This window comes from Phyllobates terribilis, unplaced genomic scaffold (assembly GCF_046119375.1).
Source record: "Phyllobates terribilis strain yellow unplaced genomic scaffold, ASM4611937v1 Scaffold_3__8_contigs__length_932513732, whole genome shotgun sequence".
NCBI lineage: Eukaryota > Metazoa > Chordata > Amphibia > Anura > Dendrobatidae > Phyllobates > Phyllobates terribilis.
In genome coordinates, this window is record NW_027362763.1 from 214,573,282 (window position 1) to 214,601,075 (window position 27,794).

Genomic DNA, 27,794 nt, shown 5'->3' on the forward strand with positions numbered 1-27,794 from the left:
ATACAACGCTCCTAATGCTGAAACCTGGACCTTGAGCGTACTGGTAGCTAGACCTAACTCAAGCCCTTTTTGTAAGAACTCCAGGATGGGATTAATTGGAGGGTTTTGGCTTAACGGCTTTCCTAGGAAATCTAAAAATTTCCTCCATCTTCAACCATAGATTTTTTGGTTATGGGTTTTCTACTCCTCAGAGTGGAAACTAATCAGGATGAAAATCCTCTGCCCCTCAAAATTGCCCTCTTAAATTCCACGCTGCAAGGTGTAAACTCTTTACTTGAGTGTGGAATATTAGACCCGGTGCCAGAAGGTCCGGGGTTTTAGGTAGAATCCATGGGTCTGATAGGGACATCATTCTCAGGAGGGAGTACCATGGTCTCTTTGGCCAAAAGGGGGATATGAGAATCAGTCTCGCCCGATCCTTCCTGATCTTCCTCACTACAAGAGGTATCATAGCTATTTGAGGGAAGGCATAGGCCAACTTGAAACTCCAAGGAATCTGAAGAGCATCTATTATCAATGGGTCTCCCCTTGGGTCTAGTGAGCAGAACTTCTCTACCTTCCTGTTTTTGTCATCCCCTAGCCTCCACTTGTTGCAGCTTAAGAAGTCTGCTCTAGTGTTTTCTATGCCCCGTATGTGTAGCGCTGTAAGAGATAAGAGATTTTGTTCTGCTATTTGAAAAAGCCTGCTTACCACTTCCAGAAAGGAATGGGATCTTGTTCCACCCTGGTGGTTTATGCAAGCCACGGTAGTTCTGTTGTCTGACATAACCCGAACATGACGACCTTGGAGAAAAGGGAGGAAGCCTTCTAAAGCATTCACCACTGCTCATAGCTCTTAGGTTTGATGACCCCTCTTTCTCTAGGACTGACCAAGAGCCTTGAATTATGTGACTTTCTAGGTGTGCTCCCCACCCTGAACTTCTCGCATCGGTCGTGATGAGGTTTTGTACAGGAGTGTCCAACTGGACCCCCAAAGTTAAAATTTGACCTGTCTGTCCACCACAAGAGGGAGTTTCTGGTTTGCGAAGAGAGATGTACCTTTCCTTCTAAACACCCTTTTAAACAATTTTTGTGCAGACAAGACTTCCCACTGAAGGTTTGTGTGAAATTGGGCCCACCTGACCGCAGGAATGCATGATGTTAGAGTACCTAGCAGGGACATAGCCTTCCTTAAGGACATGTCTGGGGTGTGTATGGCTGCCGAGACCAAATCTGTGACTGTCTACTTTGTTGTTGGGTAAAAGACAAGTCTGACACTCGGCATTTAGAGTAAACCCCACAAAGGCCTGGACCCATGCGGGTTCTAGTCTTGATTTTTGGGCGTTGACCATCCAGCCTAAGTTTTGCAAGACAGCCATTACTTATTTCAGTTGAGAAATACAGTGTCTCTCTAGATTCCCTACTATAAGGAAGTCGCCCAGATATGGTATTATAACCGTGTTTTGAATGCGAAGAAAGGATGTCACCTCGGCTATCAGCTTGGTGAATATCTTTGGAGCAATCGACAACCCGAAAGGGAGAGCTTGGAACTGGAAGTGTCAGCAATTTCCATTGATGTAAAGAGCAACCCTTAGATCTTTTTGATGATCTGGGTGAATTGGGACGTGATAATACATGTCTTTGAGATCTATCACCACCATAAAGAAATTGTAAAAAAGCAGCTTTATTGTTGAACTTATTGATTCCATTTTGAATGTATGGTTGTCTACAAACCGGTTGAGGCCTTTTAGATTTATTTGCAGCTAGATCTGCTGGTCTATCAGAGTCCGCAGAGGTATCTGCTAGGAAGCCAGCTGATACCAAAATTGTAGGGAATTCAGGATACACGACGCATCCTTCCTGGAGACCGTGGAGTCCTGAGAAGCTTCACTCCTTTGGCTGGGACGGTTGCTGCTCTTTCCGCTGGACCGGCGAGCAGACGGAGGTGGTGGTGGTGAAGGTGGAAGCAACTGGCGACAGCAGCTGCTGCTCTGTGTCACACATCATGGATACTGGCTATGAGCAGCGATCTGATCCCAGGTGCCCCTTAATACTGTATATAGAGGTGGGCGGGGTCAGCACCCTCCAGCGGTCTCCATCCGGTGATTAGCCCCCCCCACCGTCACCACTGGCGTTTGCCTCGCCGGCCGATGTTACACATGGCGCAGACATCTTTTTCCAGCGCCGCCCCCGAAGTCATGCCCTACCCAGCGTGCCCATCATCCTGATGTCAGAGGCACATGACCAATCACATGGGAGGCAGTGGAAGGGCGGAACGGTGGTGAGCGGAAGCCCGGGACCTCTGCACCGCCCACAAGTATGACAGGACCCCAGGGAGCCTGCGGACGGCGCTACCAGCACCTGAAGGACAGCGCCACGGACCAGAGTCCGCCCTTCCAGAGCCGGGACAGGTCTGGGCAAGTTTTTTCCTTCATGCATGACAGCCGTCGATTACTTCATGAGGCTTCCCATCAAGGACAGGAAACCAACTGAAGAGGGGAGAGGAGCCGCCCTCTTATTTCAGATGGTTTCCTGTCCTCAATGGGCGGATCCTCTCACTGGTGTGCTGTCATGGGTGAAAGGAAAATTTTGCTGAAGCGAGCTGTGGAAACGTAAAGTCACCCTGGCATGACCAGATGAAAAAGTGGTGCTGAGAACAGACGAAGACAGCGGCTGGTAAGTATTTTATGATGAACAGGGAACATGCATTAGTAATACCACTCCACCACCGCATAGTGGTGATCTAGTAGCCTGTTCACAGAGGAAAACTGCACAAGAAATATTGTTCTGTGCTTATAAAATAGCATTGGCCTTTATCTAAACATGCTGAGAACAATCAGGAGGAACCAGTTAGTGTAGCGTAAATACATAGTACAGACTAAGTAAAAAATTGGCAAGGCTCTCTGGACCTTGTCTCTCACTGATCACTCAAAAGACCTTGGAAGTGTGCAGCTCAGGAGAGCACATAGGAATAGTAGAACAATCATAGGAAAAGTATAATAGAAACGTCACCACTTTTGCATTTTTTTGCCCACTCCTGGTCTTGGCTTACAAATACTGATGTAAAAAACGAAACATGAACGTGGGCTGTGTGTTCCTTTCATCTGAAGTTGAGCACTTCTGAGAGGTCTTTTAGGACCCAGTTTCCCACCAATCAGCTCAGAATAAAAGGGCCTAAAACAGAAGGAATCTCCCAAAAGTTGTTACTTTTTAAATATGTACTAGTGGTAATGTTAAAGTCCAATTAGTACTGTTACTATATGGTCCACAGTCTGATGATGGTTGGACATACAATTGTATTGCATGATCCTGCAGTATGTGGGGCTAACCGGATACTGCAATTGAATGTTGTCCTAATCTTGGTGCAGCATGAGGAATAGGACTAAGCAACAGCACATGTGAAAAATACTTGGGTACACTAATAGATCACAGACTGAACATGAGTCAACAGTGTGACGCAGCAGCAAAAAAGGAAAATACAATTCTGGGTTGAATTACCAGAAGCATACAGTCTAGAGGATGTGAAGTAATTATTCCCCTCTACTCCTCTTTGGTAGGCCTTATCTGGAATACTGTGTCCAGTTCTGGGCACCACATCTTAAAAAAAAAAAAAAACACAACCTTAAGAAACTGGAGCAAGTTCAGAGAAGAGCAATCAAAATGGTGACGGGTCTGCAAACAATATCCTATGAGGAACAGTTAGAGGATTTGGGAATGTTTAGCTTGCAAAAGAGAAAACAGAGGAGACTTAATAGCTGTCTACAAATATTTCAAGAGCTGTCACTGTAGAGGAATCAGCGTTATTCTCATTTACACATAACAGTAGAAGCAATGGGATGAAACTGAATGGGAGAAGATACAGACTAGATATCAGAAAAAAAAATTTGACAGTGAGGGTGATCAATGAGTGGAACAGGCTGCCAGGAGAGGTGTCGAGTTCTCTTTCAATTTTAAATCTTCAAACAGAGGCTGGACAGACATCTGCCTGAGATGGTTTAGTGAATCCTCCATTGAGAAGGGAGTTGGACCAGATGACCCTGGAAGTCCCCTCCAACGCTAACATTCTATGATTCTATGTATGTGCCGACGTTAGTTCTATTGCAGTGTACATGTACTGATTGTAATTCTGGTGCTGTATTCATATATCGACAAAGGGTTTGATGATGTACGCGTGTACTGATGGTGGGTCTGATCTGATAGTAATGTAAATATGGTTCATTCAATACAAAGTCTATCAGCGGAACAAGTGTCTTGTGGATATAGATCTAGATATAGTCTAGCAGTAGCTCTCTTCTAGAGGCTTATCACTTTGAGAGCAAAAGGATCTGCTTTCCAAAATTTGACATGCCAGATCTGATCCTTATCTTAGACAATTATCTGTCATGGGCTCTCCAGCATATTAGACTGTCAACCGAATTTGTCAATATCGGCAAGTTCGGCAGACATCAAGTCTAAAGTGCCCAGGGCTGCATGAACGTCAAATATATCCATCATTATATAACATTTTTTCGGTTTTGGTGTAGGCCAATTTTTAAAGAGTGACACGAGGAAGTGCAGCCATATTGGTTGTAACACTTAAAACAGAAAACTTGTCAATATTTCCTACTGCTAAAACATACTGAAAAATAAACTTTGCTGGCAAGCAAATTTTTGCAAAACTGGTTGATTTAACAAAATGGAAAAACGTATAAACACTTGAGCTTCAGTCTCTTAAATACAGCCAATTCATATGCATAGGTCAGCTGTAATCTATCTGGTCAGTGATGCAGCTCAGTGGATGCATCATGATAATGTGGTGCCCTTACATAAAAGTATCATTTTATCATGACAGATCCACTTAAAATTAGAACAGAAAAATGTATTTAAAATTAAAAATATTGGAAGAGGATGTTTTGTTTTCTCTCCCCAAAACATTTGGACAGAAAGCTACAAGGTTAAGAGAAGATCATTAATAAAAGTTAAACGCTTTAATCTTCTGCCTGTGCAGACTTTAAGAGCCTGCACATCGCTGTCACACCATTCATTCCAAGACAAACAATGACAGTACAAATTTGGCTTCTTCCTCTCTCTAACATGGGAAAACATTTTCTTTTTATGCTGGGATACACAGTTGGAAGGAAAAGAAAACCACAATGTTCAGTCTAGAAATGAGTATTACGAGCTAACACCAAACATCTGATCAAAATATAAAATGTCAAAAGGAGGATAGAGATGTCCCAAGGTTTAGGAAATTAACACTCTTAAATGTTGCAACAACAAGATAAACATTTAAAATAAATGGATGTCACCGAGTATTAAAAAAAAAAAAAAAAAAAAAAAAAAAAGGAACCTAATTAATCTATTAGCAACTATATAACCGGTTCTTAAACGTGTAAGGAGAACAATAACTAATTTTTCAGATTATCTTAAGTCCATTTTATGCAAATATCCCTGGACCAACAATTTTATAGTACATCGCCTATTATTGTAACTTGACACAGAGTCGGTGCTGGTTGGTGGGGGTCTTGAAGACGACTCTTTCTCTAAAGAGCGCAACCCTAGCAATTCTGCAAGTTCCACCGGTTCACTACCTGTAAACTCCAGCTGTTATAACCAGAGGACACTCCAGCTGGCCATACATGTATCCACCATACCAGTGGGGGGAGTGGTTTCTACTCAGTGGCTTTTTAGCTCCAGCTTAGGAGGGATGGGGGTGTCAAAACTACTTTGAATTGTTTAACCCCTTAAAGGGGTTGTCTGGTCCAAACTCTGTGTGACTGCAGACTTATGAATCTCTCTGGTACACACACTGTGCACTGCGGGGATTCGCCAGTTTCAGACTCGGGACCGGAGGCTATGCAAGAGTTACACATGCCACGAAGTGCCGCAGCAGTCTAGTAAGTGTCCTTCAGTTTGTCTGCATTGTTGGGTCTGGTGTATCATCTTCCTCTTGACAATAACCCCATAGATTCTCTATGGGGTAAGATCAGGTGAGTCTGCTGGCCAATCAAGCACAGTGATACTGTTGTTTTTAAACCAGGTATTGGTACTTTTGGCAGTGTGGACAGGTGCCAAGTCCTGCAGGAGAATGAAATTTCCATCTCCATAAAGCTTGTCGGCAGAGGGAAGCATGAAGTGCTATAAAATTTCCTGGTAGACGGCTGCACTGACTTTGGTCTTGATAAAACACAGTGGACCTACACCAGCAGATGACATGGCTCCCCAAACCATCACTGATTGTGGAGACTTCACACTACACCTCAAGCAGCTTGGATTGTGGCCTCTCCACTCTTCCTCCAGACTCTGGGACCTTGATTTCCAACTGAAAATTGGAACCCTGTGACCTTGTGGAGTGTGTCAATGACTGCCTTCTGGACATTGTCAAGTCAGCAGTCTTCCCCATGAATGTGGAGCCTACTGAAACAGACTAAGGGACCTTTTTAAATGCTTAGGAAGCCTTTGCAGGTGTTTTTGTTAATTATTTTAATTTACTGAGATATTGGCTGTAAGCTATAATCATCAACATTAACAGAAATAAACACTTGAAATAGATCACTCTGTTTGTAATGACTATATAATATACGAGTTTCACTTTTTGTATTGAAGAACGGAAATAAATTAACTTTTTGATGATATTCTAATTTAGTGAGATGCACCTGTATATAAAAAGACACATATGCATGTTTTTCTCAATATCTGACAAGAAATCAGAATAAATCTTTCCCGTTTTAGGTCAATTAGGATTACCATAATTTTTAATATTTGCCAGATTCCAGAATAATGAGAGAATGTTTTAAGGCATTTTTATTACTGCCAAAGTTTACATACACTAAGATTGCTATGCCTTTAAACAATAACAGCCATAACATCATGCTGCTCTCAGATTACATAGCAAAAAACTTGCCGACATCTTTGTTTAATATTACTCAAGGGAAAATGTGGGAGGATATAGTCTGTTCTTTGGAAAATTCTGAATGAGAGAATGTGACTATCTGTATAAAATTATCTTGGTCTCGACACATGGGACACTGCATTAAATTTGACCTGAGCAAATAAAATGTTCTAGGACCACATCCTAACTATTCGACCACAATTAAGGTGAGGATTTCATTCTAGAATCCTTTCCATTGTGAATCTGTTGAGCAGGCCTTTTTTATTTGCATGCCGATTAAAATAAGGGGTTGTCCACTACTAGCTGTAATTATGTAAACTAGAGTATAGTTTTGTGCAGCAAAGTATTGCGCTGTGTTTTTTTCAGTCAGAAATCTGCAGCAAAACTTTTCTCTGGCAGGAAATCAGCTGCGTCAAAAATGCAGGTTTTGCTACGTTTAAGTGCTTTTTTCACTGTCTATTCATTCATGTACATAAAGTTCTGTGAAAAAAAAATCTCATTCTGTTCTTGGCATAGTGGGGGAGGTGTATTGTTCAGGAATAGTTTAGACACTGGCAATGCATTGAGTTTGTATGACACTATTTGCTTTGACGCTATGGGGTCTGCCATTGAGTTTGCACATGCATTGTTCAATTTCACACCTCACTGGGCCACATGTATTGTTCAATCTCCGACTAGATTAGGTCAGCTAATGTTTACACCCATCACTAATTTATTTAAAACTCTCCCATTGCAAACCACCATCTCAATGACCAAGACAAGATGGTGAATCACAAAATAAAATTAATTTTGCAATCAAAAACTCCAAAAAAATGTAGCTGTTTTGTGATGCGTTTTTCAGCAGATTTTTTTTTAAACTACCCATTACTTCCTTTCACTACGCTGAAATTAGTCACATTTTCCAAAAACGCAAGCAAGGCAGAAAACACACAGCAAACAAAAAGCAACATGTGTGAACAGAGAATTCTGGTTTCTCATACACTTTGCTGGTACTGCTAGACACAGCTTAAAATTTGTATAAAAATCTGCTGCAAAATACGCAGCAAATCACAACATGTGAACATAGCCTTACAGCAGTAATCAATTTTGGGCGAGGGATTTTTTTCGTTGTTGCATTATTTACAGCATTAACTGTGGTAAAAATGAGATGTTACCCATATTCTGTGGATCAGTCCAATTTAAGCGATTAAAAATTATGCTGTAATTGATATTTTTGTGTGGCAAGCACCGGTGTTAATTGGTACTATTTGGGTGGACATACAACTTTTTGAAAGTAAGGAAAAAAAACAAGTTTTAATGTATTTTAAATGCAACATTTTTGCAAACTTTATTTATTTTTTTATTTTTACCCTTTAACTTAACAGAATATCTACAGTGGGGAACATAAGTAGTGTTGAGCATTCCGATACTGTAATATCGGGTATCGGCCGATATTCGCGGTATCGGAATTCCGATACTTAATTCCGATACTTTTACAATATCGGATACCGGAATCGGAAGTTCCCATAATGCCTGCGCTCTGCAGTGTCTGTGAAGGATGACAAGTTGGATGGCAGCGCGATCCAGCCTGTCATCAGAATGCCATCCCAGCGGGGGAGAATTCTCCTGATTGTTTAAAAGCCGGCGGGCGGTATAAAGCCGCCGGCTTTTAAACAATCACACAGCCCCATACTGCTTCCCCGCAGCCTCCCACCCCGATCCTCCGCTCCCCTCGCCACCTCCCATCCCGATCGTAAGTTAGGACCGGGCGGGGAGAGCAGCTCCAAGGAGCGGGGAATGAAGGACCCGGGCGGGGAAGCCGGCAGTGAAAAGACTTCACCGCCGGCTTTCCCGTTCTCTGCTGCGCTTTCCCGCCGGTTATTTCAAATGAACAGCTGAGGTATCAGGTGATGCCGATCAGCTGTTCATTTGAAGTCGCCGCGTTGCCCTCAGAGGGTTCATGTGAGTTCATGCTTGACTGCATGAACTCACATGAACTTTCCCACGGCCGCACAGGTCAGCCTCACCTCCCAGACCCGTCATGATTAGTGTGTGTGCGGGGTGTGTGCGCGATGTTTGTGCGGGTGTGCGCGGTGTCTGTGCGATGTGTGCGGGTGTGTGCGGTGTGTGTGCGTGCAGGCAGACATAGGCCGATGTGACACTACTACTCCCATCGGCCTATGTCTGTCCCCCGTCCACTCCTGCCAGCAGGATCAGCTCGATGGGAGCAGTAGTTCCCATCAGACTGATCCTGCTATTTAAATTGCCCTACTGTGTCCCCAATAAATGTTAAATACATGTCATTGGTGGCCAGTGGTTACCTAAAAGAAATTAGTTCATACATTACCTGTCCCCGCCGATCGCCACCTAAAATAAAGTAAAAAATAAAAAACTACACCTATACTCACCAAGACACCTAATTCCCCGAAGCAATCGATCTCCTGTAATAAAATATAAAATAATAAACCACAACCTTATCCTTACCCCTCCGTAGCAGTCCACGAGTGTCCCACGAAGATCTCCAGTTCAGAGCAGCCACATAGAATGTGACCGCTCTGAACCGCTGCCGCCGCTAGAATGACGGGGCCGTAAGGGTTCACCGGAGTTCAGGCAGCGCTGCTCCGGTTAGCTCCTTTACGGCCCTGCTGTATCGTGAGAAATTCCCACGGTACAGCAGTGCCGTAAAGGAGGTCTCCGGAGCTGCGCTGCCTGAATGCACTCCGGTGACCTCAGTCAGTGGCTCCCGCTGCCGGGAGCGGACGTGTTCCCGGCAGCGTGAGCTTACAGCAGCCATGCACAGCTGTCACCATCTCCAGATGTGACAGCTGTGCATGGGAGATCAGCGCACGAACGTGGACAGGTAACTATTTTTTTTTTAGTAAACTAAGAATTAAATAAAATTGTGTGTTTTATTTCAAATAAATTATTTTTTTCTGGGTGTAGTGTGTTTTTTCTTTTTAACACTTTGTAGGTTAGTAATGGGGGTGTCTTATAGACGCCCATCATTACTAACCTGGGCTTCATGGCAGCTGGCGCTGACATGAACCCCACCACTATTACCCCCTGCCACCGCACCAGGGCAGCGTGGAAGAGCGAGGCTAAGTGCCAGAGTTGGCGCATCCTATGGATGCGCCATTTCTGGGGCAGCTGACGACTGGTGTTTCTAGCCTGGGAGGGGGCCAATATTCATGGCACCCTTCCTGGGCTATTAATATCAGCCCCCAGCTGTCTGCCTAGCCTTTGCTAGCTATTAAAATAGGGGGGACCCCACGTCATTTTTTTTGGGGGGGTCCCCCATTTTAATAGCTAGTAAAGGCTAGGTATTCAGCTGGGGGCTGATATTAGTAGCCTGGGAAGCTCCGTGGGTTTTACCCCCTTCCCAGGCTTCAAACAACTGCCCCAGCCGTCTGCTTAACCTCCGCTAGAGACTAAAATTATGGGGGATCCCACGCCATTTTTTTTTTAAATAAATCCATTATTTTAACACTAAATGACATTTGAGGAGTTAATAAAGATGCAGTCCCTAAATTATTATTTATTTTTTAATTAATTTTTCCCAAAACTTTTGACGTGGGCTTCGCCATATTTTTGTATGCCAGCCAGGTACAGCATCCAGCTTCTATGAACGCGCCATTTTCCGGGGCGGCTGCGGACTGCAATTTTCAGCGGGGGGCAGAAAGCTTGGGCCTCCCTGCGCTGCAGATTCCATCCCCCAGCTGCCTAGTTGTACCTGGCTGGACACAAAAATAGGGAGAAGCTCCACGTTTTTTTTTTTTAATTATTTCATGAAATTCATGGAATAATTAAGAAAAAAAGGGCTTCCCTATATTGTTGTGTCCAACCAGGTACAAATAGGCAGCTGGTGGTTGGGGGCAGCCCGTTCCTGCCTGCTGTACCTGGCTGGACCCAAATATAGTGCAAAGCCCCACGTCAATTTTTTTTTAATTATTTCAGGAAATTCATGAAATAATTAAAAAAAAAATTATGTGGGGGCTTCGCCCTATATTTGTGTCCAGTCAGGTACAGCAGACAGGAACGGGCTGCCCCCAATCACCAGCTGCCTATTTGTACCTAGCCGGACACAACAATATAGGGAAGCCCTTTTTTTCTTAATTATTCCATGAATTTCATGAAATAATTTAAAAAAAAAATACGTGGGGCTTCGCCCTATTTTTGTGTCCAGCCAGGTACAACAAGGCAGCTGGGGGCTGGAATCCGCAGCGCAGGGAGGCCCAAGCTTTCTGGGCCCCACCCGCTGCAAATTGCAGTCCGCAGCCGCCCCGGAAAATGGCGCGTTCATAGAAGCGCCATCTTCTGGCGCTGTACCCAACTCATCCAGGGCCCTGGTGCGGTGGCTCACTGGGTAATAAAGGGGTTAAGGCCAGCTTGGCATTATCAGCTGGCCCTAAGCCCGAAATTCATGGGGTCACGCCAATATTAGACATGACCACCATGAATTTCTAGTAAAGTATTTAAAAAAAACACAAACACCCAGAAAAAAGTCCTTTAATTGAAATAAAGACACAATTCTTTATTGTTCTAAATTAAACCATACTTACAGTCACGCCCATTCCAGCTGAAGCCAACGATCTCCTGCAATAAAAGTAAAATAATAAAGCAACCTCATCCTTACCTTTCCATGGTTCCCAGGACAGCTTCAGCTCTGCTACATCGAGATGACAGGCTGGACCGCAGCAGAACGCTGCCATCCAGCCTGTCATCCCGCAGACACTGAGAAGCGCAGGCATGCTTGCGCTCCTCAGTGTCTCGCTGTGACGGCATCCAGATGAGCGGAGGTCATGTCCAATGAACTCAGCTCACCTCATGCACGTCACTGACAGCGTGGGAAAATTCTCCTGCACTCAGCGCTTCAGCGTGAGAATTTTCCCACGCTGTCAGTGACGTGCATGAGGTGCGCCGAGTTCATTGGACATGACCTCACCTCATGCACGTCACTGACAGCGTGGGAAAATTCTCACGCTGAAGCGCTGAGTGCAGGAGAATTCTCCCACGCTGTCAGTGACGTACATGAGGTGAGCCGAGTTCATTGTCGGCTCATCTGGATGCCGTCACAGCCAGACACTGAGGAGTGGAAGTATGCCTGCGCTTCTCAGTGTCTGCGGGATGACAGGATGGATGGCAGCGTTCTGCTGCGGTCCAGCCTGTCATCTCGATGTAGCAGAGCTGGAGCCGTCGTGGGAGCCATGGAAAGGTAAGGATGAGGTTGCTTTATTATTTTTCTTTTATTGCAGGAGATCGTTGGCTTCAGCTGGAATGGGCGTGATGGTAAGTATGGTTTAATTTAGAACAATAAAGAATTGTGTGTTTATTTCAATTAAAGGACTTTATTCTGGGTGTTGTGTTTTTTTTTAAATACTTTACTAGAAATTCATGGTGGTCATGTCTAATATTGGCGTGACCCCATGAATTTCGGGCTTAGGGCCAGCTGATAATGCCAAGCTGGCCTTAACCCCTTTATTACCCAGTGAGCCACCGCACCAGGGCCCTGGATGAGTTGGGTACAGCGCCAGAAGATGGCGCTTCTATGAACGCGCTATTTTCCGGGGCGGCTGCGGACTGCAATTTGCAGCGGGTGGGGCCCAGAAAGCTTGGGCCTCCCTGCGCTGCAGATTCCAGCCCCCAGCTGCCTAGTTGTACCTGGCTGGACACAAAAATAGGGCGAAGCTCCACGTTTTTTTTTTTTAAATTCATGAAATTCATGGAATAATTAAGAAAAAAAGGGCTTCCCTATATTGTTGTGTCCGGCTAGGTACAAATAGGCAGCTGGTGGTTGGGGGCAGCCCGTTCCTGCCTGCTGTACCTGACTGGACACAAATATAGGGCGAAGCCCCACATCAATTTTTTTTAATTATTTCATGAATTTCCTGAAATGATTTAAAAAAAATTGACGTGGGGCTTCGCACTATATTTGTGTCCAGTCAGGTACAGCAGGCAGGAACAGGCTGCCCCCAACCACCAGCTGCCTATTTGTACCTGGCCGGACAACAATATAGGGAAGCCCTTTTTTAAAAAAATTATTTCATGAAATAATTAAAAAAAAATTGACGTGGGGCTTCGCACTATATTTGTGTCCAGCCAGGTACAGCAGGCAGGAATGGGCTGCCCCCAACCACCAGCTGCCTATTTGTACCTGGTTGGACACAACAATACAGGGAAGCCCTTTTTTTCTTAATTATTCCATGAATTTCATGAAATAATTTAAAAAAAAAATGCGTGGGGCTTCGCCCTATTTTTGTGCCCAGCCAGATACAACTAGGCAGCTGGGGGCTGGAATCCGCAGCGCAGGGAGACCCAAGCTTTCTGGGCCACCCCCGCTGCAAATTGCAGTCCGCAGCCGCCCCAGAAAATGGCGCGTTCATAGAAGCGCCATCTTCTGGCGCTGTACCCAACTCATCCAGGGCCCTGGTGCGGTGGCTCACTGGGTAATAAAGGGGTTAAGGCCAGCTTGGCATTATCAGCTGGCCCTAAGCCCGAAATTCATGGGGTCACGCCAATATTAGACATGACCACCATGAATTTCTAGTAAAGTATTTAAAAAAAACACAACACCCAGAAAAAAGTCCTTTAATTGAAATAAACACACAATTCTTTATTGTTCTAAATTAAACCATACTTACCATCACGCCCATTCCAGCTGAAGCCAACGATCTCCTGCAATAAAAGTAAAATAATAAAGCAACCTCATCCTTACCTTTCCATGGCTCCCACGACAGCTTCAGCTCTGCTACATCGAGATGACAGGCTGGACCGCAGCAGAACGCTGCCATCCATCCTGTCATCCCGCAGACACTGAGAAGCGCAGGCATACTTCCACTCCTCAGTGTCTGGCTGTGACGGCATCCAGATGAGCCGAGGTCATGTCCAATGAACTCAGCTCACCTCATGTACGTCACTGACAGCGTGGGAAAATTCTCCTGCACTCAGCACTTCAGCGTGAGAATTTTCCCACGCTGTCAGTGACGTGCATGAGGTGAGCTGAGTTCATTGGACATGAACTCGGCTCATCTGGATGACGTCACAGAGAGACACTGAGGAGCGCAAGCATGCCTGCGCTTCTCAGTGTCTGCGGGATGACAGGCTGGATGGCAGCGTTCTGCTGCGGTCCAGCCTGTCATCTCGATGTAGCAGAGCTGAAGCTGTCGTGGGAACCATGGAAAGGTAAGGATGAGGTTGCTTTATTATTTTACTTTTATTGCAGGAGATCGTTGGCTTCAGCTGGAATGGGCGTGATGGTAAGTATGGTTTAATTTAGAACAATAAAGAATTGTGTCTTTATTTCAATTAAAGAACTTTATTCTGGGTGTTTGTGTTTTCTTTTAACTTTGACTATGGGGTTAGTAATGGGGGTGTCTTATAGACGCCTCTCCATTACTAACCTGGGCTTGATGTCAGCTGGCATTATAAGCTGACATCAACCCCAACCCTATTACCCCCTGCCACCGCACCAGGGCAGCGTGGAAGAGCGAGGCTAAGTGCCAGAATTGGCGCATCCTATGGATGCGCCATTTCTGGGGCAGCTGACGGCTGGTGTTTCTAGCCTGGGAGGGGGCCAATATTCATGGCACCCTTCCTGGGCTATTAATATCAGCCCCCAGCTGTCTGCCTAGCCTGTGCTAGCTATTAAATTAGGGGGGACCCCACGTTATTTTTTTTGGGGGGTTCCCCCATTTTAATAGCTAGTAAAGGCTAGGTATTCAGCTGGGGGCTGATATTAGTAGCCTGGGAAGCTCCGTGGGTATTACCCCCTTCCCAGGCTTCAAACATTTGCCCCAGCTGTCTGCTTAACCTCCGCTAGAGCCTAAAATTAAGGGGAACCCCACGCCAATTTTTTTTAAAATAAATCCTTTATTTTAACACTAAATGACAAGTACAGTAATCAACACTGTCACTGTACTTCATATATATGTGACTGACATGTTTCTATCTAATCTATGTGTGATTCTCTATTCTTTCTATTCTAAATTGTCGGGTACAGATGCTGAATTGCCGGCCGGCTTTCTTAAAGAGACGGTGCATGAAAACACTATTATTTTTTTAAATAAATCCTTTACACTAAATGACAAGTACAGTAACCAACACTGTCACTGTACTTCATATATATGTGACTGACATGTTTCTATCTATCTAATCTATGTGTGATGCTCTATTCTTTCTGTTGTAAATTGTCGGGTACCGGTGAATGCCGCTGATGAATTGCCGGCTTTTCATGTCATTCTACATTATTCTTAGCTGTTTTACTTCATGTAGAATTAACCTACAAGGAAAGAAAGGGTTTATTTTCATTCCGATATTTGTGTCCCATTGACTTGCATTGGTTTCCGGTATCGGAATCGGCGATATCCGATACTTTTTGGGTATCGGCCCGATCCAATCCGATACGATATTTCCTGATATCGGAAGGTATCGCTCAACACTAAACATAAGTATTTAATACACTCCAGATTTTGCAAGTTTTCCCACCTACAAAGAATGGAGAGGTCTGTAATTGCGGTACAAACTTGGTCAAGAACTACAGGAAACATCTGACCTCTAATTGCAAACAAAAGGTTTCTGTACCAAATATTAAGTTCTGCTTTACTATTGTATCAAATACTTATTTCATGCAATAAAATACAAATTAATAATGTAATAATCATACAATATGATTTTCTGATTTTTATTTAGATTCTGTCTCTCACAGGTGAAGCGTACCTACGATAAAAATTACAGACCTCTCCATTCTTTGTAGGTGGGAAAACTTGCAAAATTGGCAGTGTATCAAATACTTATTTTCCCCACTTTATGGCAGAGATTTATTAGGAGTCTGGCTGCCATCATATCCCATGGGTACCCTGCAATCACATGGGCAATAGTATGGCCATTGAATCTAAGGAAATAAAAGGCTGATTATGGGAATCTTGCATGGCCATAAGCAGGAGTTTCTTGGTACATTACAACCGCCTCCTGTTCCACACAACTCCTCTTTTGCTGTATTTATTAACCTTATTTCTGCCTCTTTTTCTCGGACAACTTTAAAAACCACAAATTTCCCCATATATAAATCACTCTTGGGGGTCACTCATCTGCATATAAAAAGTAGCTGAGATTCTCAGCCAGAAAAGTTGGAGTGTCATGCGTTGTTTTTTTTTCTCGCCTAGTCTCCCCTAGCATCCGTATGATGAGAGTTTGCATTTTCCCCCTCACGTAGCATCCGTATTACAGGTGTATGTAATGCGTTTTTAAAATAAGTAAATCTGTCATTTCAAGCTAGGTTTTTGAACTAATAAAACAAATCTTATATACAGATATAGATAGATACAGTGGTGTGAAAAAGTGTTTGCCCCCTTCCTGATTTCTTATTCTGTTGCATGTTTGTCACACTTAAATGTTTCAGATCACAAAACATTTAAATATTAGACAAGGATAACACAAGCAAGCAAACAAACACAAAATACAGTTTTTAAATAAAGGTCTTTATTAAGGGAAAAAGAAATCCAAACTTACAGGGCCCTGTGTAAAAAAGTGATTGTCCCCTAAACCTAATAACTGGTTGGGCCACCCTTAGCAGCAACAACTGCAATCAAGCGTTTGCGATAACTTGGCAAAGAGTCTTTTACAATGCTCTGGAAGAATTTTGGCCCAGTTGTCTTTACAAAAATTGTTGTACTTAAGCCACATTTGAGGGTTTCCGAGCATGAAAAGCCTTTTTAAAGGGTATGGCAAAGCATCTCAATCGAATTAAGGTCAGGACTTTGACTAGGCCACTCCAAAGTCTTCATTTTGTTTTTTTAGTCTAATTTTTACTTGACCATCAGCCTTAGGCCAGAGACACACTAGCGCAGTGTTCCCCAACAGGTCAGGTTTTAAGGATTTTCTTAGTATTGCACATGTGATGGAATTATCACCTGTGCAATACTACGGAAATCCTGAAAACATGACCTGTTGGTGGGCCTAGAGGACTGGAGTTGGGGAACACAGCACTAGCTTAACACAGCCAATACGAGAGCATTGGATGTGAGATGCTAATGACACTCGGATCCTGCTCTGCTGCAAGCTGGAGCCGATTGTCAGTGCTCTGTTTCTCTCGCATGAGAGGATTGCAGCACAGCTGAGGAGATAGAGAAATTATTTTCTCCATCTCTTCTGTTGCTGGCGTCGGCATTAATCGCACTGCACTCGGGTGATAAGAGTGCAGTGCAATGTTTCACATGCACCCATAGACTTAAAAGGGTGCTTGCGATCCGATTCACTGGTGTAATAACAAGCTGCTGCGATTGTCCTCGCAGATGTAAGCGGCACCATAGGGTAATATTGGAGCGAGTGCAATCGGATTTTTTAATCAGACTGCACTCGTCCAATTGCATTGCAAGTGGGAGCAAGCAGTAACTTTTAGGTTCGTACAGACTCATGTCATTTTCTTTTTGTTATGCTCATGTGTTCTTTTAAGAAACTAAAAAAGGACTTCATAGGGAAAACATATTTTTGGCATACACTCCTACATTTAGAGTCCTTCCAAAAACTGAAAGTTTAATTAAACTTCCTAAAAACAGAATAAATCCTAGTTCAAGCCATCAGCAAGATTAAATTCTGAAACTGATTAGAATTATTTCCTGGCGCTAGTTGTGGTACTACGCCCTGAAAGATCAGCCACAATATAAACACATCAACAAATGTACTAGAAGAGAGCTAAAGTTGGAGAGCAGACAAGCCAACAGGAGTTACGTTAGCATCTTGGCTGGGGCCTGTAATCGACAACTTTGGTCATAAACTACTAAATGACCTCTATGCCAGAGTGGTGGCAGATTTAAAGGAAGAGTTATTTTATCACGTTATCATGGGTCTACAAATTAGATACATTTCATAAAACATAGGAAACATCAGAGCTGTACATTATAAATATACATGCAGAATATAGTGCATTTCTATGTGATCCATCTATGACCACAGAAGTTGGAAGAATACTCCCATCTTAAAAGGGATTGGCCACAATCTTTTTTTTTTTGGTGCTAAAATAAACATTACTTTGGGACACTTACTAATTTTTCAGTACTAGGCGTCGTGCACGACCATATAAAATCGAACGAGTGATAGAAAGGTGGAGAAGCTCATTAAACTGATTGGACCAATTTTCTCAGATGGAGAAAGTCTTGTGTGACCCTAGTCTTAGGCTGTGTGCCCACGATGCATTTAAGCGTTTCCGCAGCGGCAAAAACGCTTAAAAAACTCATGGTAGAAGGCCTGCCATGTTCTCCAATGATGATCCGCATGTGCTGTGCACATGCTGCGGAAATTTCCGCTGCGGATTATCATTGCGGAAAAAAACGCAGCACTACCAATTATTTTGCGGAAGCGCTGTGTTTTCGCCGCCATTGACTTGCATTAGACCGCATGGATTACGCTTCACTAGATAAGCACATGCGGAATACATGCGTTCAATGTGCGGATGGTACCCAGGTCTAGAGGAGAGGAGACTCTCCTCCAGATCCGGGTACCATAGAAGCTGTAAAAAAAAGAAAAAAAAAAAAAAATTATTATATTTTACCTTCTGGCGGCCCCTGGTGCGCTCGTCCTCTCATGCCGGGAGATCGCGATGGACTGGAGGACCTGCGCTAACGTCATAGTCATGTGACGGGTCACGCGACGCTGACGTCGGCAGGTCCTTCAGTGTACCGCGATCTGCAGGCATGAGGGGACGAGAGTGAAGCAAGACTCCGGGGCCATCGGAAGGAAAGTACAGATTTTTTATTTTTTGACAATCTCTAAGGTGACACTATATAAATCCATGCCGGTTGCATGGATTTATATAGTGTGACCAAGTTGTCAAGCACTTTTCCAAGTGATGCTAAAATCGCTTGGAAAAAGCTTGACAACCCGCATGCGGAAATACATGTGAAGAACGCTTCACATCCGCATGTCCCTGGCAGGAAAAACGCATGTACAATCCGCATGTACAATCCGCATGCGTTTTTTCTGCCAGGGAGATGCAGAAACGGTCAGGAAAAATCCGGAGCATTTCTGCATCGTGGGCACATAGACTTACAGGTTCTCCTCCTTTGTGAAGTGTTGACTGTTAATGTAGCCTTCCCCAAACACTTCATGGTGTTCACAAAACAGGCCCTGATTGAGACGCACATGACCAGCCCTGTCCATCAGTCTCCTCCAATTATAAAACATTGCACAGCGGGAAAACATTTTTTTTTCAGTTGGAGGAGACTAATGGACAGGGCTGGTCACCTACTCACCCGCTATTGAGATTAGCTGTGCAGTCTGAGAGCCGAACTAATAAGTGCAAGAGGAGAACCAGTAATATTAATTAGTAAGTGCTACAAAATCATGTCCCCAACACACATTACCAATCAGAAATATAATAAAACACAACTGATTTAGCACAAAACTAAATCTACTACATAACCTGATCTGCAATACATGGCAGCAGTGAGTTCATAATACTAAATTAATAATTACAATACATTTATAATACAGTACAGGCAGCCACTGGGAACAAACTTACCTCAAACTCTCGGTTGTCATTATTATATTGAACTACATCCATTATATACTCCGCAATAGTGTCCAGGAGGAAGGCCATGTCCATTTTTGTTTGTATAACCAGAAACTGACATAAACTTGGAAAAATAAATAAATAAATAAAAATAAAAAAATGAAGATCTAAACTTACAGGGGAAAAGTTATTTTTTTTTAACCTAATGCAACAAGCTACTTTTATTTACAGACTGCCCCCCAAGGTGTTTAATATGGATTTCTAATACTGCAATCTTTGAAGAATGTACTTTTATCCTGCAGCTTTGCATATGGTAGTGAGGCAGGACTCTTCTCCCTGCACCAGTCCTGCCTCACATCGCATAATCACACCTCCCTGGAAGTGATTGACAGCTGGCATACAATATTGGGTGTAGCAGAACCATTATGCAGGTTGTCAATCACCCCTAGGGAGATAAGTTTAGAAGGTCTGAGGCAGGAGTAGTCCACAGGACTGGTACAGTCTCATTAGCAAAACAGTTGGAGATTGCCAGTGGATCTGACAGATCCGTGGTATAAGTGGCGCAACTATCAGCTTGTGAGGTCAACTTAGCATGTAGTAGTTAGTTTTTGAAACCGCCGCTTAATATTTGCCTACTAAAGAGTGTGTTCATATGCAGTTTTTGGTGCAGAAACTCTCCAGTTTTGTTTGAAGAGTTGGTGAGTTTCTGCTCGTGGGGAAAAAAAACAAACAAACAAAAAAAAAAAACAACCTGACACCACCACTCAGTGTGAACACAGCCTTAGGATCTTTCTACATATGAAAAGCTCTATGAAAGTCCATCAGACACAGGGATGTAAAAGTCAAGACACTTTGTTGTGGCTTCTATCAAACAAAAGCCAGAAGACATATGATCCAGAGCCCAAGTAACAATTATTAAACACATTTGTACACACCACTATAATAAAAGGACAAGATTCAGGACATGTAATCCTTCCCCAACACTAATCTAGCCACAGTCATTTCCAGAAATCAGAGCCTTTAAAAAGTTCTGTTACGACTTTTCAGAAGTAGCCGCAGTGTTCACACTGGCTTCAGTACAGCACTATAGAGCGTAATCAAATATATGAAGGCTCATTGGTAGGGCCAAGAAAATAAATACAGAAAATAAAATTAAACCCTGAATGTAGCCAACAGAAAATGGAGGGGGGGGGGGGGTATTGCATGTACATTGTTAAAAAAGTTCTATGAAAATGTCAGTCATTGATAAGATCACAATATCGGGTTTTGCTGGACACCTAGTAAAACATAGGGTATGCAGCAAAATCTGCACGTGATAGCTGTCAAATCCACGTTTCACTGCACATAATGAATTCAAATTTTTTTTTATTTTTTATTTTTTTAAGGGCTAAGAGGAGGAAAATAATATATTCTACTCACTTCCCTCGCCCTGCTGAAGCATATCCCTTCCCGGTCCTCCACGCACGCTCTCCATTCTTCTGCACATCCCACGGTGATCAGATCGCACACATGATGTGCCTATTCCGTGTGGGACAGATCAGAAGCCTACAAGTCAGCGCTGGAAGACTGGCAGGAGCGAGCGGAGGATCAGACAGGAAGCTATGAACAGGACAGGTTAAAGAGGTGTTCCCAATAAACCAAGTATGCTTTAAATCAAATCGATCTTGGAACAACAATTCGTTCTAACATTGGATGTGTATAAAAAAAAAATAATAATAATATGTCCCCGTCATGAGAATCTTATAAACGTGCCCCACAGCTCATAGAATAATCAAGCACTTCTCAAATCAAATCTTGCTCACCGTAGAATGCAGTAATTATATACGAATATTAAAACTTATCTTAAAGATAACTTTTACAAACTATGTATAAATAAGGAGATGGTAAGGCCCCTACATGTTTTCAATTGATATTTGTCTTTGTGTTTATACACAGCTTAAAGATAATTAGTAAAAGTTACATTATGATATTCGTATACAAGTACTGTATTAACGAGCCCCTGTTATGTGTAATGCCCGTGTCCAACTGTGCAGGAACATGGTCTGGTCATATAACAGCTCCTGGCCAGGGAAAGATCCAAAAGCATATACAGACAGGACAGCATGGGATCACAGCTGCTGGTTTCTATAAAGGAAACACATTTACCTGCCCATTTAAAATTTTGTTTTGTTTTACCTTACAGAAATAATCAGCTGTGATCCCCTGCTGTTCTGTCTGTATACTCTTTTGCCTCCTCCCTGCCCAGGAGCTGTGGTATGATCAGGCCATGTCCCTGTACGGTCAGACACAGGCATTACACAGTTCACAGCAGGGGCACATTTATAAGATTATCTCAGCACAGGAACATTTATAAAAAATAAAAAAAAAAGTTGTAAAAGCTTATTTTTATTCTAACATCTATTAAACTGTACTTGGTTTGTGGGACAACCCCTTTAAATGTGAGGTGACCAATAGAGGGGGGGGGGGGGGTTACCCCTTTCAGGCTTTGTGTATTATGCTTTGGAGTGTGGAAATTTGGTGGAATTGTTTTTTTCCAGACAATTTCAGGCTATGGAGGTTGGAGACCGTGCCACTGTCCATGGGTTACTTCAAACCGTCTTACAAAAGTGGTGTCTCTTTTTGGCATTCTGGACAAGTAATCAACAAACTCACAATTCAAGAACTGCACACAAAGCACAAGGTTTAAAGACAGTTTTGTGCATGACCAACTTACTAGAAATCTTTGGTTATTTTTCCATAATTCTCCTTGTAATCCAAGAGCTCTAGCAAGGTGTCTGAGGCCAATTTAATTAATCCAGGGCAATCAGAGTGATTTCTTGACAGAGAGGCCTGTACAACTTCTAGGTATTCTACAAAGCAAAAAGGGAAAATAGACATTATAAAAACTCACTTGATCTTTCGTTCAAGATGTGGTTTATCAAATGAAAACGGAATTTCGATTGATTGAGCTATGGTAAATGAGGCTCAACTCCATGCATGCCATATGTGCTGTTCCATACGCGGACTAATCTGCCCTTAGATATACAGGAGATAACGCTGGTCAATAGAAAATACCACTATACATAAAAACGTGTAACGTTAAATATGGCATTGACGTTAAAACCTTCAGTTTTTATAGATCATCAATGCGAGATTGCTGGTAATCTGACCACTGAGACTCCACGAGACGGATTATAATTATTAGACGGGCTAGGGTATAACCACTCAGATGACATTACATGCTACAACAGGGAATCCCAGTCCCGATTCTTCCATGCCAGCACATTGTATATAGAGTAACGACCAAACTCTAGATCAAGGTTGCACAACATGCAGGGTGCCGAAGGATGTGGTGTTCCCACCTCCATATATTTAACTGTTAAAGTTAAAACAGTTCGGCGTTCAGCAACCCCCTGCCCAGACATGCAGTAGCGAAATTAGGTCATCACCCTCCTGCTGTTGACGGCGCCACAGCACAGAGGATGTAAGGGCGCGCCAGAAAAAGTAAACGCTCCAGAAGGAGCCGGAGATTAAACATCCTATTGTAAGAGGTGGAGGGGGGGTGCTGTTACTATGAAGCCACATTATGGGGCAGCAGGAGAGGATTGTGAAAGAAGCAGAGTATGCAAAGGGGCAGTATGTGGGGGGGATATTATGGAGAGGAGTTGTGTGGGGAGGCATATTACAAAGGTGTTATGTGGGAGGACAGTATGGGGAGGATATTATGGAGAGAAGCAGTTTGGGATATTTTCTGCAGGGGTGCAGCATGGAAGATACTATGCCCTTTAAAAATAAAAGTGTCGGGATGTGCTGCTGAAGACAGAAGAAGGAAGCTTCCAGAGACCAGGTCTGGGCATGAAATCGCATCATGGCATCTGTACTAAGTGGAGACAAAAGGGATGGGAACAATCAGAGAAAATGGCACCTGGATGTAAAAGGTTTGTGATCCTTCCTTCATCTCATCAGTACTGTGGTTCCTGTATGGTCCAGAGTCTGATTGTGGCTGGTAAAAACAACTCCCAGTATCTCCTTACCATTGTTAAGGACATACTGGGAGTTGCAGGTTTATGTGATAAGAATGTATATGGGGGTGATCTTGATCACTGTACTAAGCTTGGTGATGTATTCATGTACTGACTGTTCCGATCATGTAGCAATCAATAACTTGCTTAATGTTAAAACTGAAAAACGCTCAAAATCCTTCTCAAAAACTTAATTCTGCAGATATATTCAGGTAAATACCCATTTAAAAAAAATTACGGCCCTTCAAATTGGTTCAATATGACAATATGGCCCTTGGACCAAAAAAAAAAAAAAAAAAAGTGTTGTGCTTTCCTTCTCTAGATGATAAATGTTCAGAGAAAAATATCCCTTTAAAAACCTATAAAATAATCATTTCCATATGCCAGAATAATGTTCATCTATACTTGGTTGAAGTTAATATGTAAAATATCTACATTTGTTAGAAACCCTTGATGAGTTTTCTTTACAAAGAAGACCTCCACTGGTCAGGAACATTACATCCTGATCTATTCTACTAATGTAAGGCAATTAAAAACAGCAATGCTATAGATTATCCCTTTAATCTGCACCAAATTAAGACAGCAAACAAACTAATGTTCTTCACAACAGAAAACTCATTGTTTTAATGCAAATGAGTATTATCTGGAGATTTGGTATTTTAGGCAGAACAAGGGCATGTACCTTTTTAACAAAAAAAAAACAAAAAAACACACATTGTACATTGGGGTATATCACTGCAAATATCTCCACAAGGCCACATGCACCCATCATGACAGAAGAATGGGTTAATTCTGGTAGCCGTTTGCCAAAACTTCATTTTTTTTTTTTCCTAAACCCCAATATATATGTAGTGTTAACACTGGAGCTTCCATTCAGACTTCCTATTTTAGGAAACACCACTTTAGCCACAATGAACAGACCCTGACCCCCAACTCCTGAATTGAACTATGTGATGTATGAGCCGGTTATTGTAAAGGTTTGGGAGAGCAGGAGCTGGGACATCACTAATTGTAAATGCTGTAACCCGTGTTATCAGTTCTGTATAAAAGGTATAAAGCCACATTCACACGCTCAGTATTTAGTCAGTATTTTATATCAGTATTTGAAAACCAAAACCAGGAGTGGGTGATAAATACAGAAGTGGTGACGTGTTTCCATTATACTTTTCCTCTGATTGTTCCACGCCTGGTTTTTGCTTTCAAATACTAAGGGAAAAAAAACTGATCAAATACTGATCATGTGAATGTGGCCTTACTGGTCATTGAAAACACGCCCTTGATAAGGAGACTGCTGAAAACACTTCCTGAAAGGACAGTAAACAACTAAAAAAGCCCCAGTGACCAGTGTGAAGATTGCAAGATTAAATTTTTTTTCTATAAGATAAAAAAAAAAAAAACACTGCCCAAAATGTGATCCAAAGAGCAGCAATTCCGCTGCAGAAACGCTTAAAAAACGCTTGGTAGAAGGTCTGCCATGTTCCCCAATGATAATCCGCATGTGCTGTACACATGATGCGGAAATTTCCGCTGCGGAAAAATCCGCATCACTACCAATTATTTTGCGGAAGCGCGGCATTTTCGGCGACATTGACTTGCATTGGAACGCATGGAATCCGCATCACTGCATCTGTACATGCGGAATCCATGCGTTTCAATGTGCGGATGGTACCCGGGTCTGGAGAAGAGGAGACTCCTCTGGACCTGGATACCATAGAACCTGTAAAAAAAAAAAAAAAAAAAAAGAATCAAATAAAAAATAAATATTATACTTACCTTCTGATGGCCCCCGGTGTCCTCGTCTCGGCTTGCCGACAGCTCGCGGTGGTCCTTTAGTCTACCGGGAGCTGCTGACAAGCAGAGACAAGGACACCGGGGGCCATCAGAAGGCAAGTATAATATTTATTTTTTACCATTCTTTCAGTCACACTATATAAATCCATGCCTGTGCCGGTTGCATGGATTTATATAGTGTGACCAAGTTGTCAAGCACTTTTCCAAGTGATGCTAAAATCGCTTGGAAAGCGCTTGACAACCTGCATGCGGAAATGCATGTGAAGAACGCTTGACAAACGCTTCTACCTGGCAGGAAAAACACCTGTACAATCCACATGCGTTTTTCCTGCCAGGGAGATGCAGAAACGCTCAGGAAAAATCCGAAGCATTTCTGCATCGTGGACACATAGCCTTAGTCATTTTGTGATAAAAGTTTCTCTAGGACCTTACCAGTTTTTACAAAGTTAAGCCCCCGTCACACTAAGCGAGATCGCTAGCGAGATCGCTGCGGAGTCACAAGTTTTGTGACGCAACAGCGACCTCAGTAGCGATCTCGCTACATTTGACACTTAGCAGCGACCAGGCCCCTGCTGTGAGATCGCTGGTCGTGTCGGAATGGTCTGGACATTTCTTTGATCGTTGAGGCCCCGCTGGGTAGCATGTATCGATGTGTTTGACACCTTACCAACGACCTTGTTGACAACTCAGACACAGAAACACATAGGCGTGCATAGTTATACAGATCGTTATGGGTCGCCGCATCGCTGCTGCGTCGTTGGGAAGATCTGACTGTTTGACACCTCACCAGCGACCACATAGCGACGCAGCAACGATCCGTGACAGGTCGTATCGTTGTCGGGATCGCTGTAGCGTCGCTTAGTGTGACGGGGCCTTTAAACTGTCCACATCACTAGTGGTGTGCACATCTTCCACTGCCAGGGGATTTTCTCTGGGATTTAGGGAACAAAAGAGCTTTGTCTTTCGATTTAGTCTCGTGGCAAAGAGGTCTTCCACCGGTGGCCCCCCATCTTCGGACTATTTGTGAGAAAATGTCCTGTTTTAGTTCCCATTCTCCCTGCCTCAGGAGGATAGCGGCTTAAGTAGTCTGCTTTTATATTTTCTTTTCCTTTGATGTGAAGGTCAATTAAAGGAAAGGAGAGGACAATCCGAATTCTGAAAAAGATGATCCGTCACTCATCAGCGATCTTGAACGTGTAGCCCACTGGTGGTTCACGTAAGCTACCGCAATCCTATTATCTGAAAGGATCTTAACGTTTTTATCATGGGAGGAAAAACAAGAAATTATTAAATCAATGTGGTCTACTGCTAGCAGTTCTTTAGCGTTGGAAGAAAGACCCCTTTTCAGTATTCAACCAGGATCCCGGGCTACCATACCCCCAGATGGGCTCCCCACACACAGGGGCTTGCATCGGTGGTAATTATCCTAGTGACTCCAAGTACACAGGGAACCCCTCGAGATGGGTGAACGACGCAAACCTACCACTGCAGGGACTCAACTGACCGGGGTGACAAGGATATTCGTCCTTCTAAGTGTCCATTCAACAAAACTTCATTATGTAGCATGTCCCACTGGACACGCTGGAGTGGTTTTGTGCCCACAGAACCCCAGAAAAACAAGATGTCAGGGTACCCAACGAGAATATTGCGGATTTAAAGGGACTTGACCAGGTTTGATAATGCCTTTACCAAAATTTTAACCTTTTGTTTCTTGGCTTCCGGGGCGGTAACATACTTGAAAATATGAATCCAGCATAATACCTAAAAACTGCTGAATTTTTGAAGGCACTACCCTAGATTTTTCCAGATTTAGAATCCACCCCAGATTCTCTAAGATGGAGGCTACTTGTTTCAGGTGTTTATCACATTGGGAGGCAGAGTCCCCAACTATCAAGAAATCATCCAGATAAGGGATAATTAAAATATCATGTTCCCTGACATGAGCCATGACCTCCTCTAAAACCTTAGTAAATACCCAGGGTGCTATGGCCAGACTGAACAGCAAGGCCCTAAACTGGAAATGCTTAATTTCCCCGTCCATGATCAAAGCCACCCTAAGGCATTTCTGGTAATCCTTATGGATAGGTACATGGTAATCGGCGTTAAATCCAACACTACTCTAGAACAGTCTGAAAAAAGCAACTTTATTGCTGATTTCACAGATTCCATTTTATCTGATAAATATTTCTTTGCTGGGTGTGTTCTTTTTAAGGTGGGATTCAAGCTAGTCCATTCATATCATTAGGGACCTTGCCAAACAGGCTGCGGCAACCGCCGGCTTTAAAAGCCCCAGCAGTCGTTTCCCAGGTCCCTTTGAGAAAAAGGTGTCCGCTTTCCTGTCCAAAGGGTCCTTAAAAGGGCCCCAATATCATCAAAGGGAAGAGATGATCGCCTAGATGCTTTAGCTATGGCCACATCTAGCTTTGGGGCCTTCTCCCAGGAGGAAGAGGCCAAATCCTCAAAGGGGTACTCTCTTAAAGAAAGGAGGGAGAGAACCCTTTCTCTCCGGTCTTTTCCATTCTCTATATATCAGGTCCTGAAGTTTATCATTAATTGGAAAACTTAAAATTTCCTTTGCCCCCAGTCCCCTGAACATTACATCCTGGACTGATTTCTCTGGTCTGGGATTTGTAATTCCCATAGTTGAGCGAACCACTTTAACTAAACCATC

At 43.2% G+C, this 27,794-nt stretch overlaps 1 protein-coding gene across 1 annotated transcript in view; it reads right to left on the reverse strand.

The window, feature by feature from the left end:
* LOC141259112 (putative serine protease K12H4.7) overlaps positions 1-27,794 on the reverse strand; it is a 107,588-nt gene that overhangs the window by 46,931 nt on the left and 32,863 nt on the right. Inside the window, exons 4-5 of the mRNA XM_073674625.1 lie at positions 22,045-22,180; positions 19,341-19,455 (exon numbers count right to left, since the gene is read on the reverse strand). Coding sequence (XP_073530726.1) covers positions 19,341-19,455; positions 22,045-22,180 — 251 coding nt within the window. The remainder of the gene's footprint in view (positions 1-19,340; positions 19,456-22,044; positions 22,181-27,794) is intronic.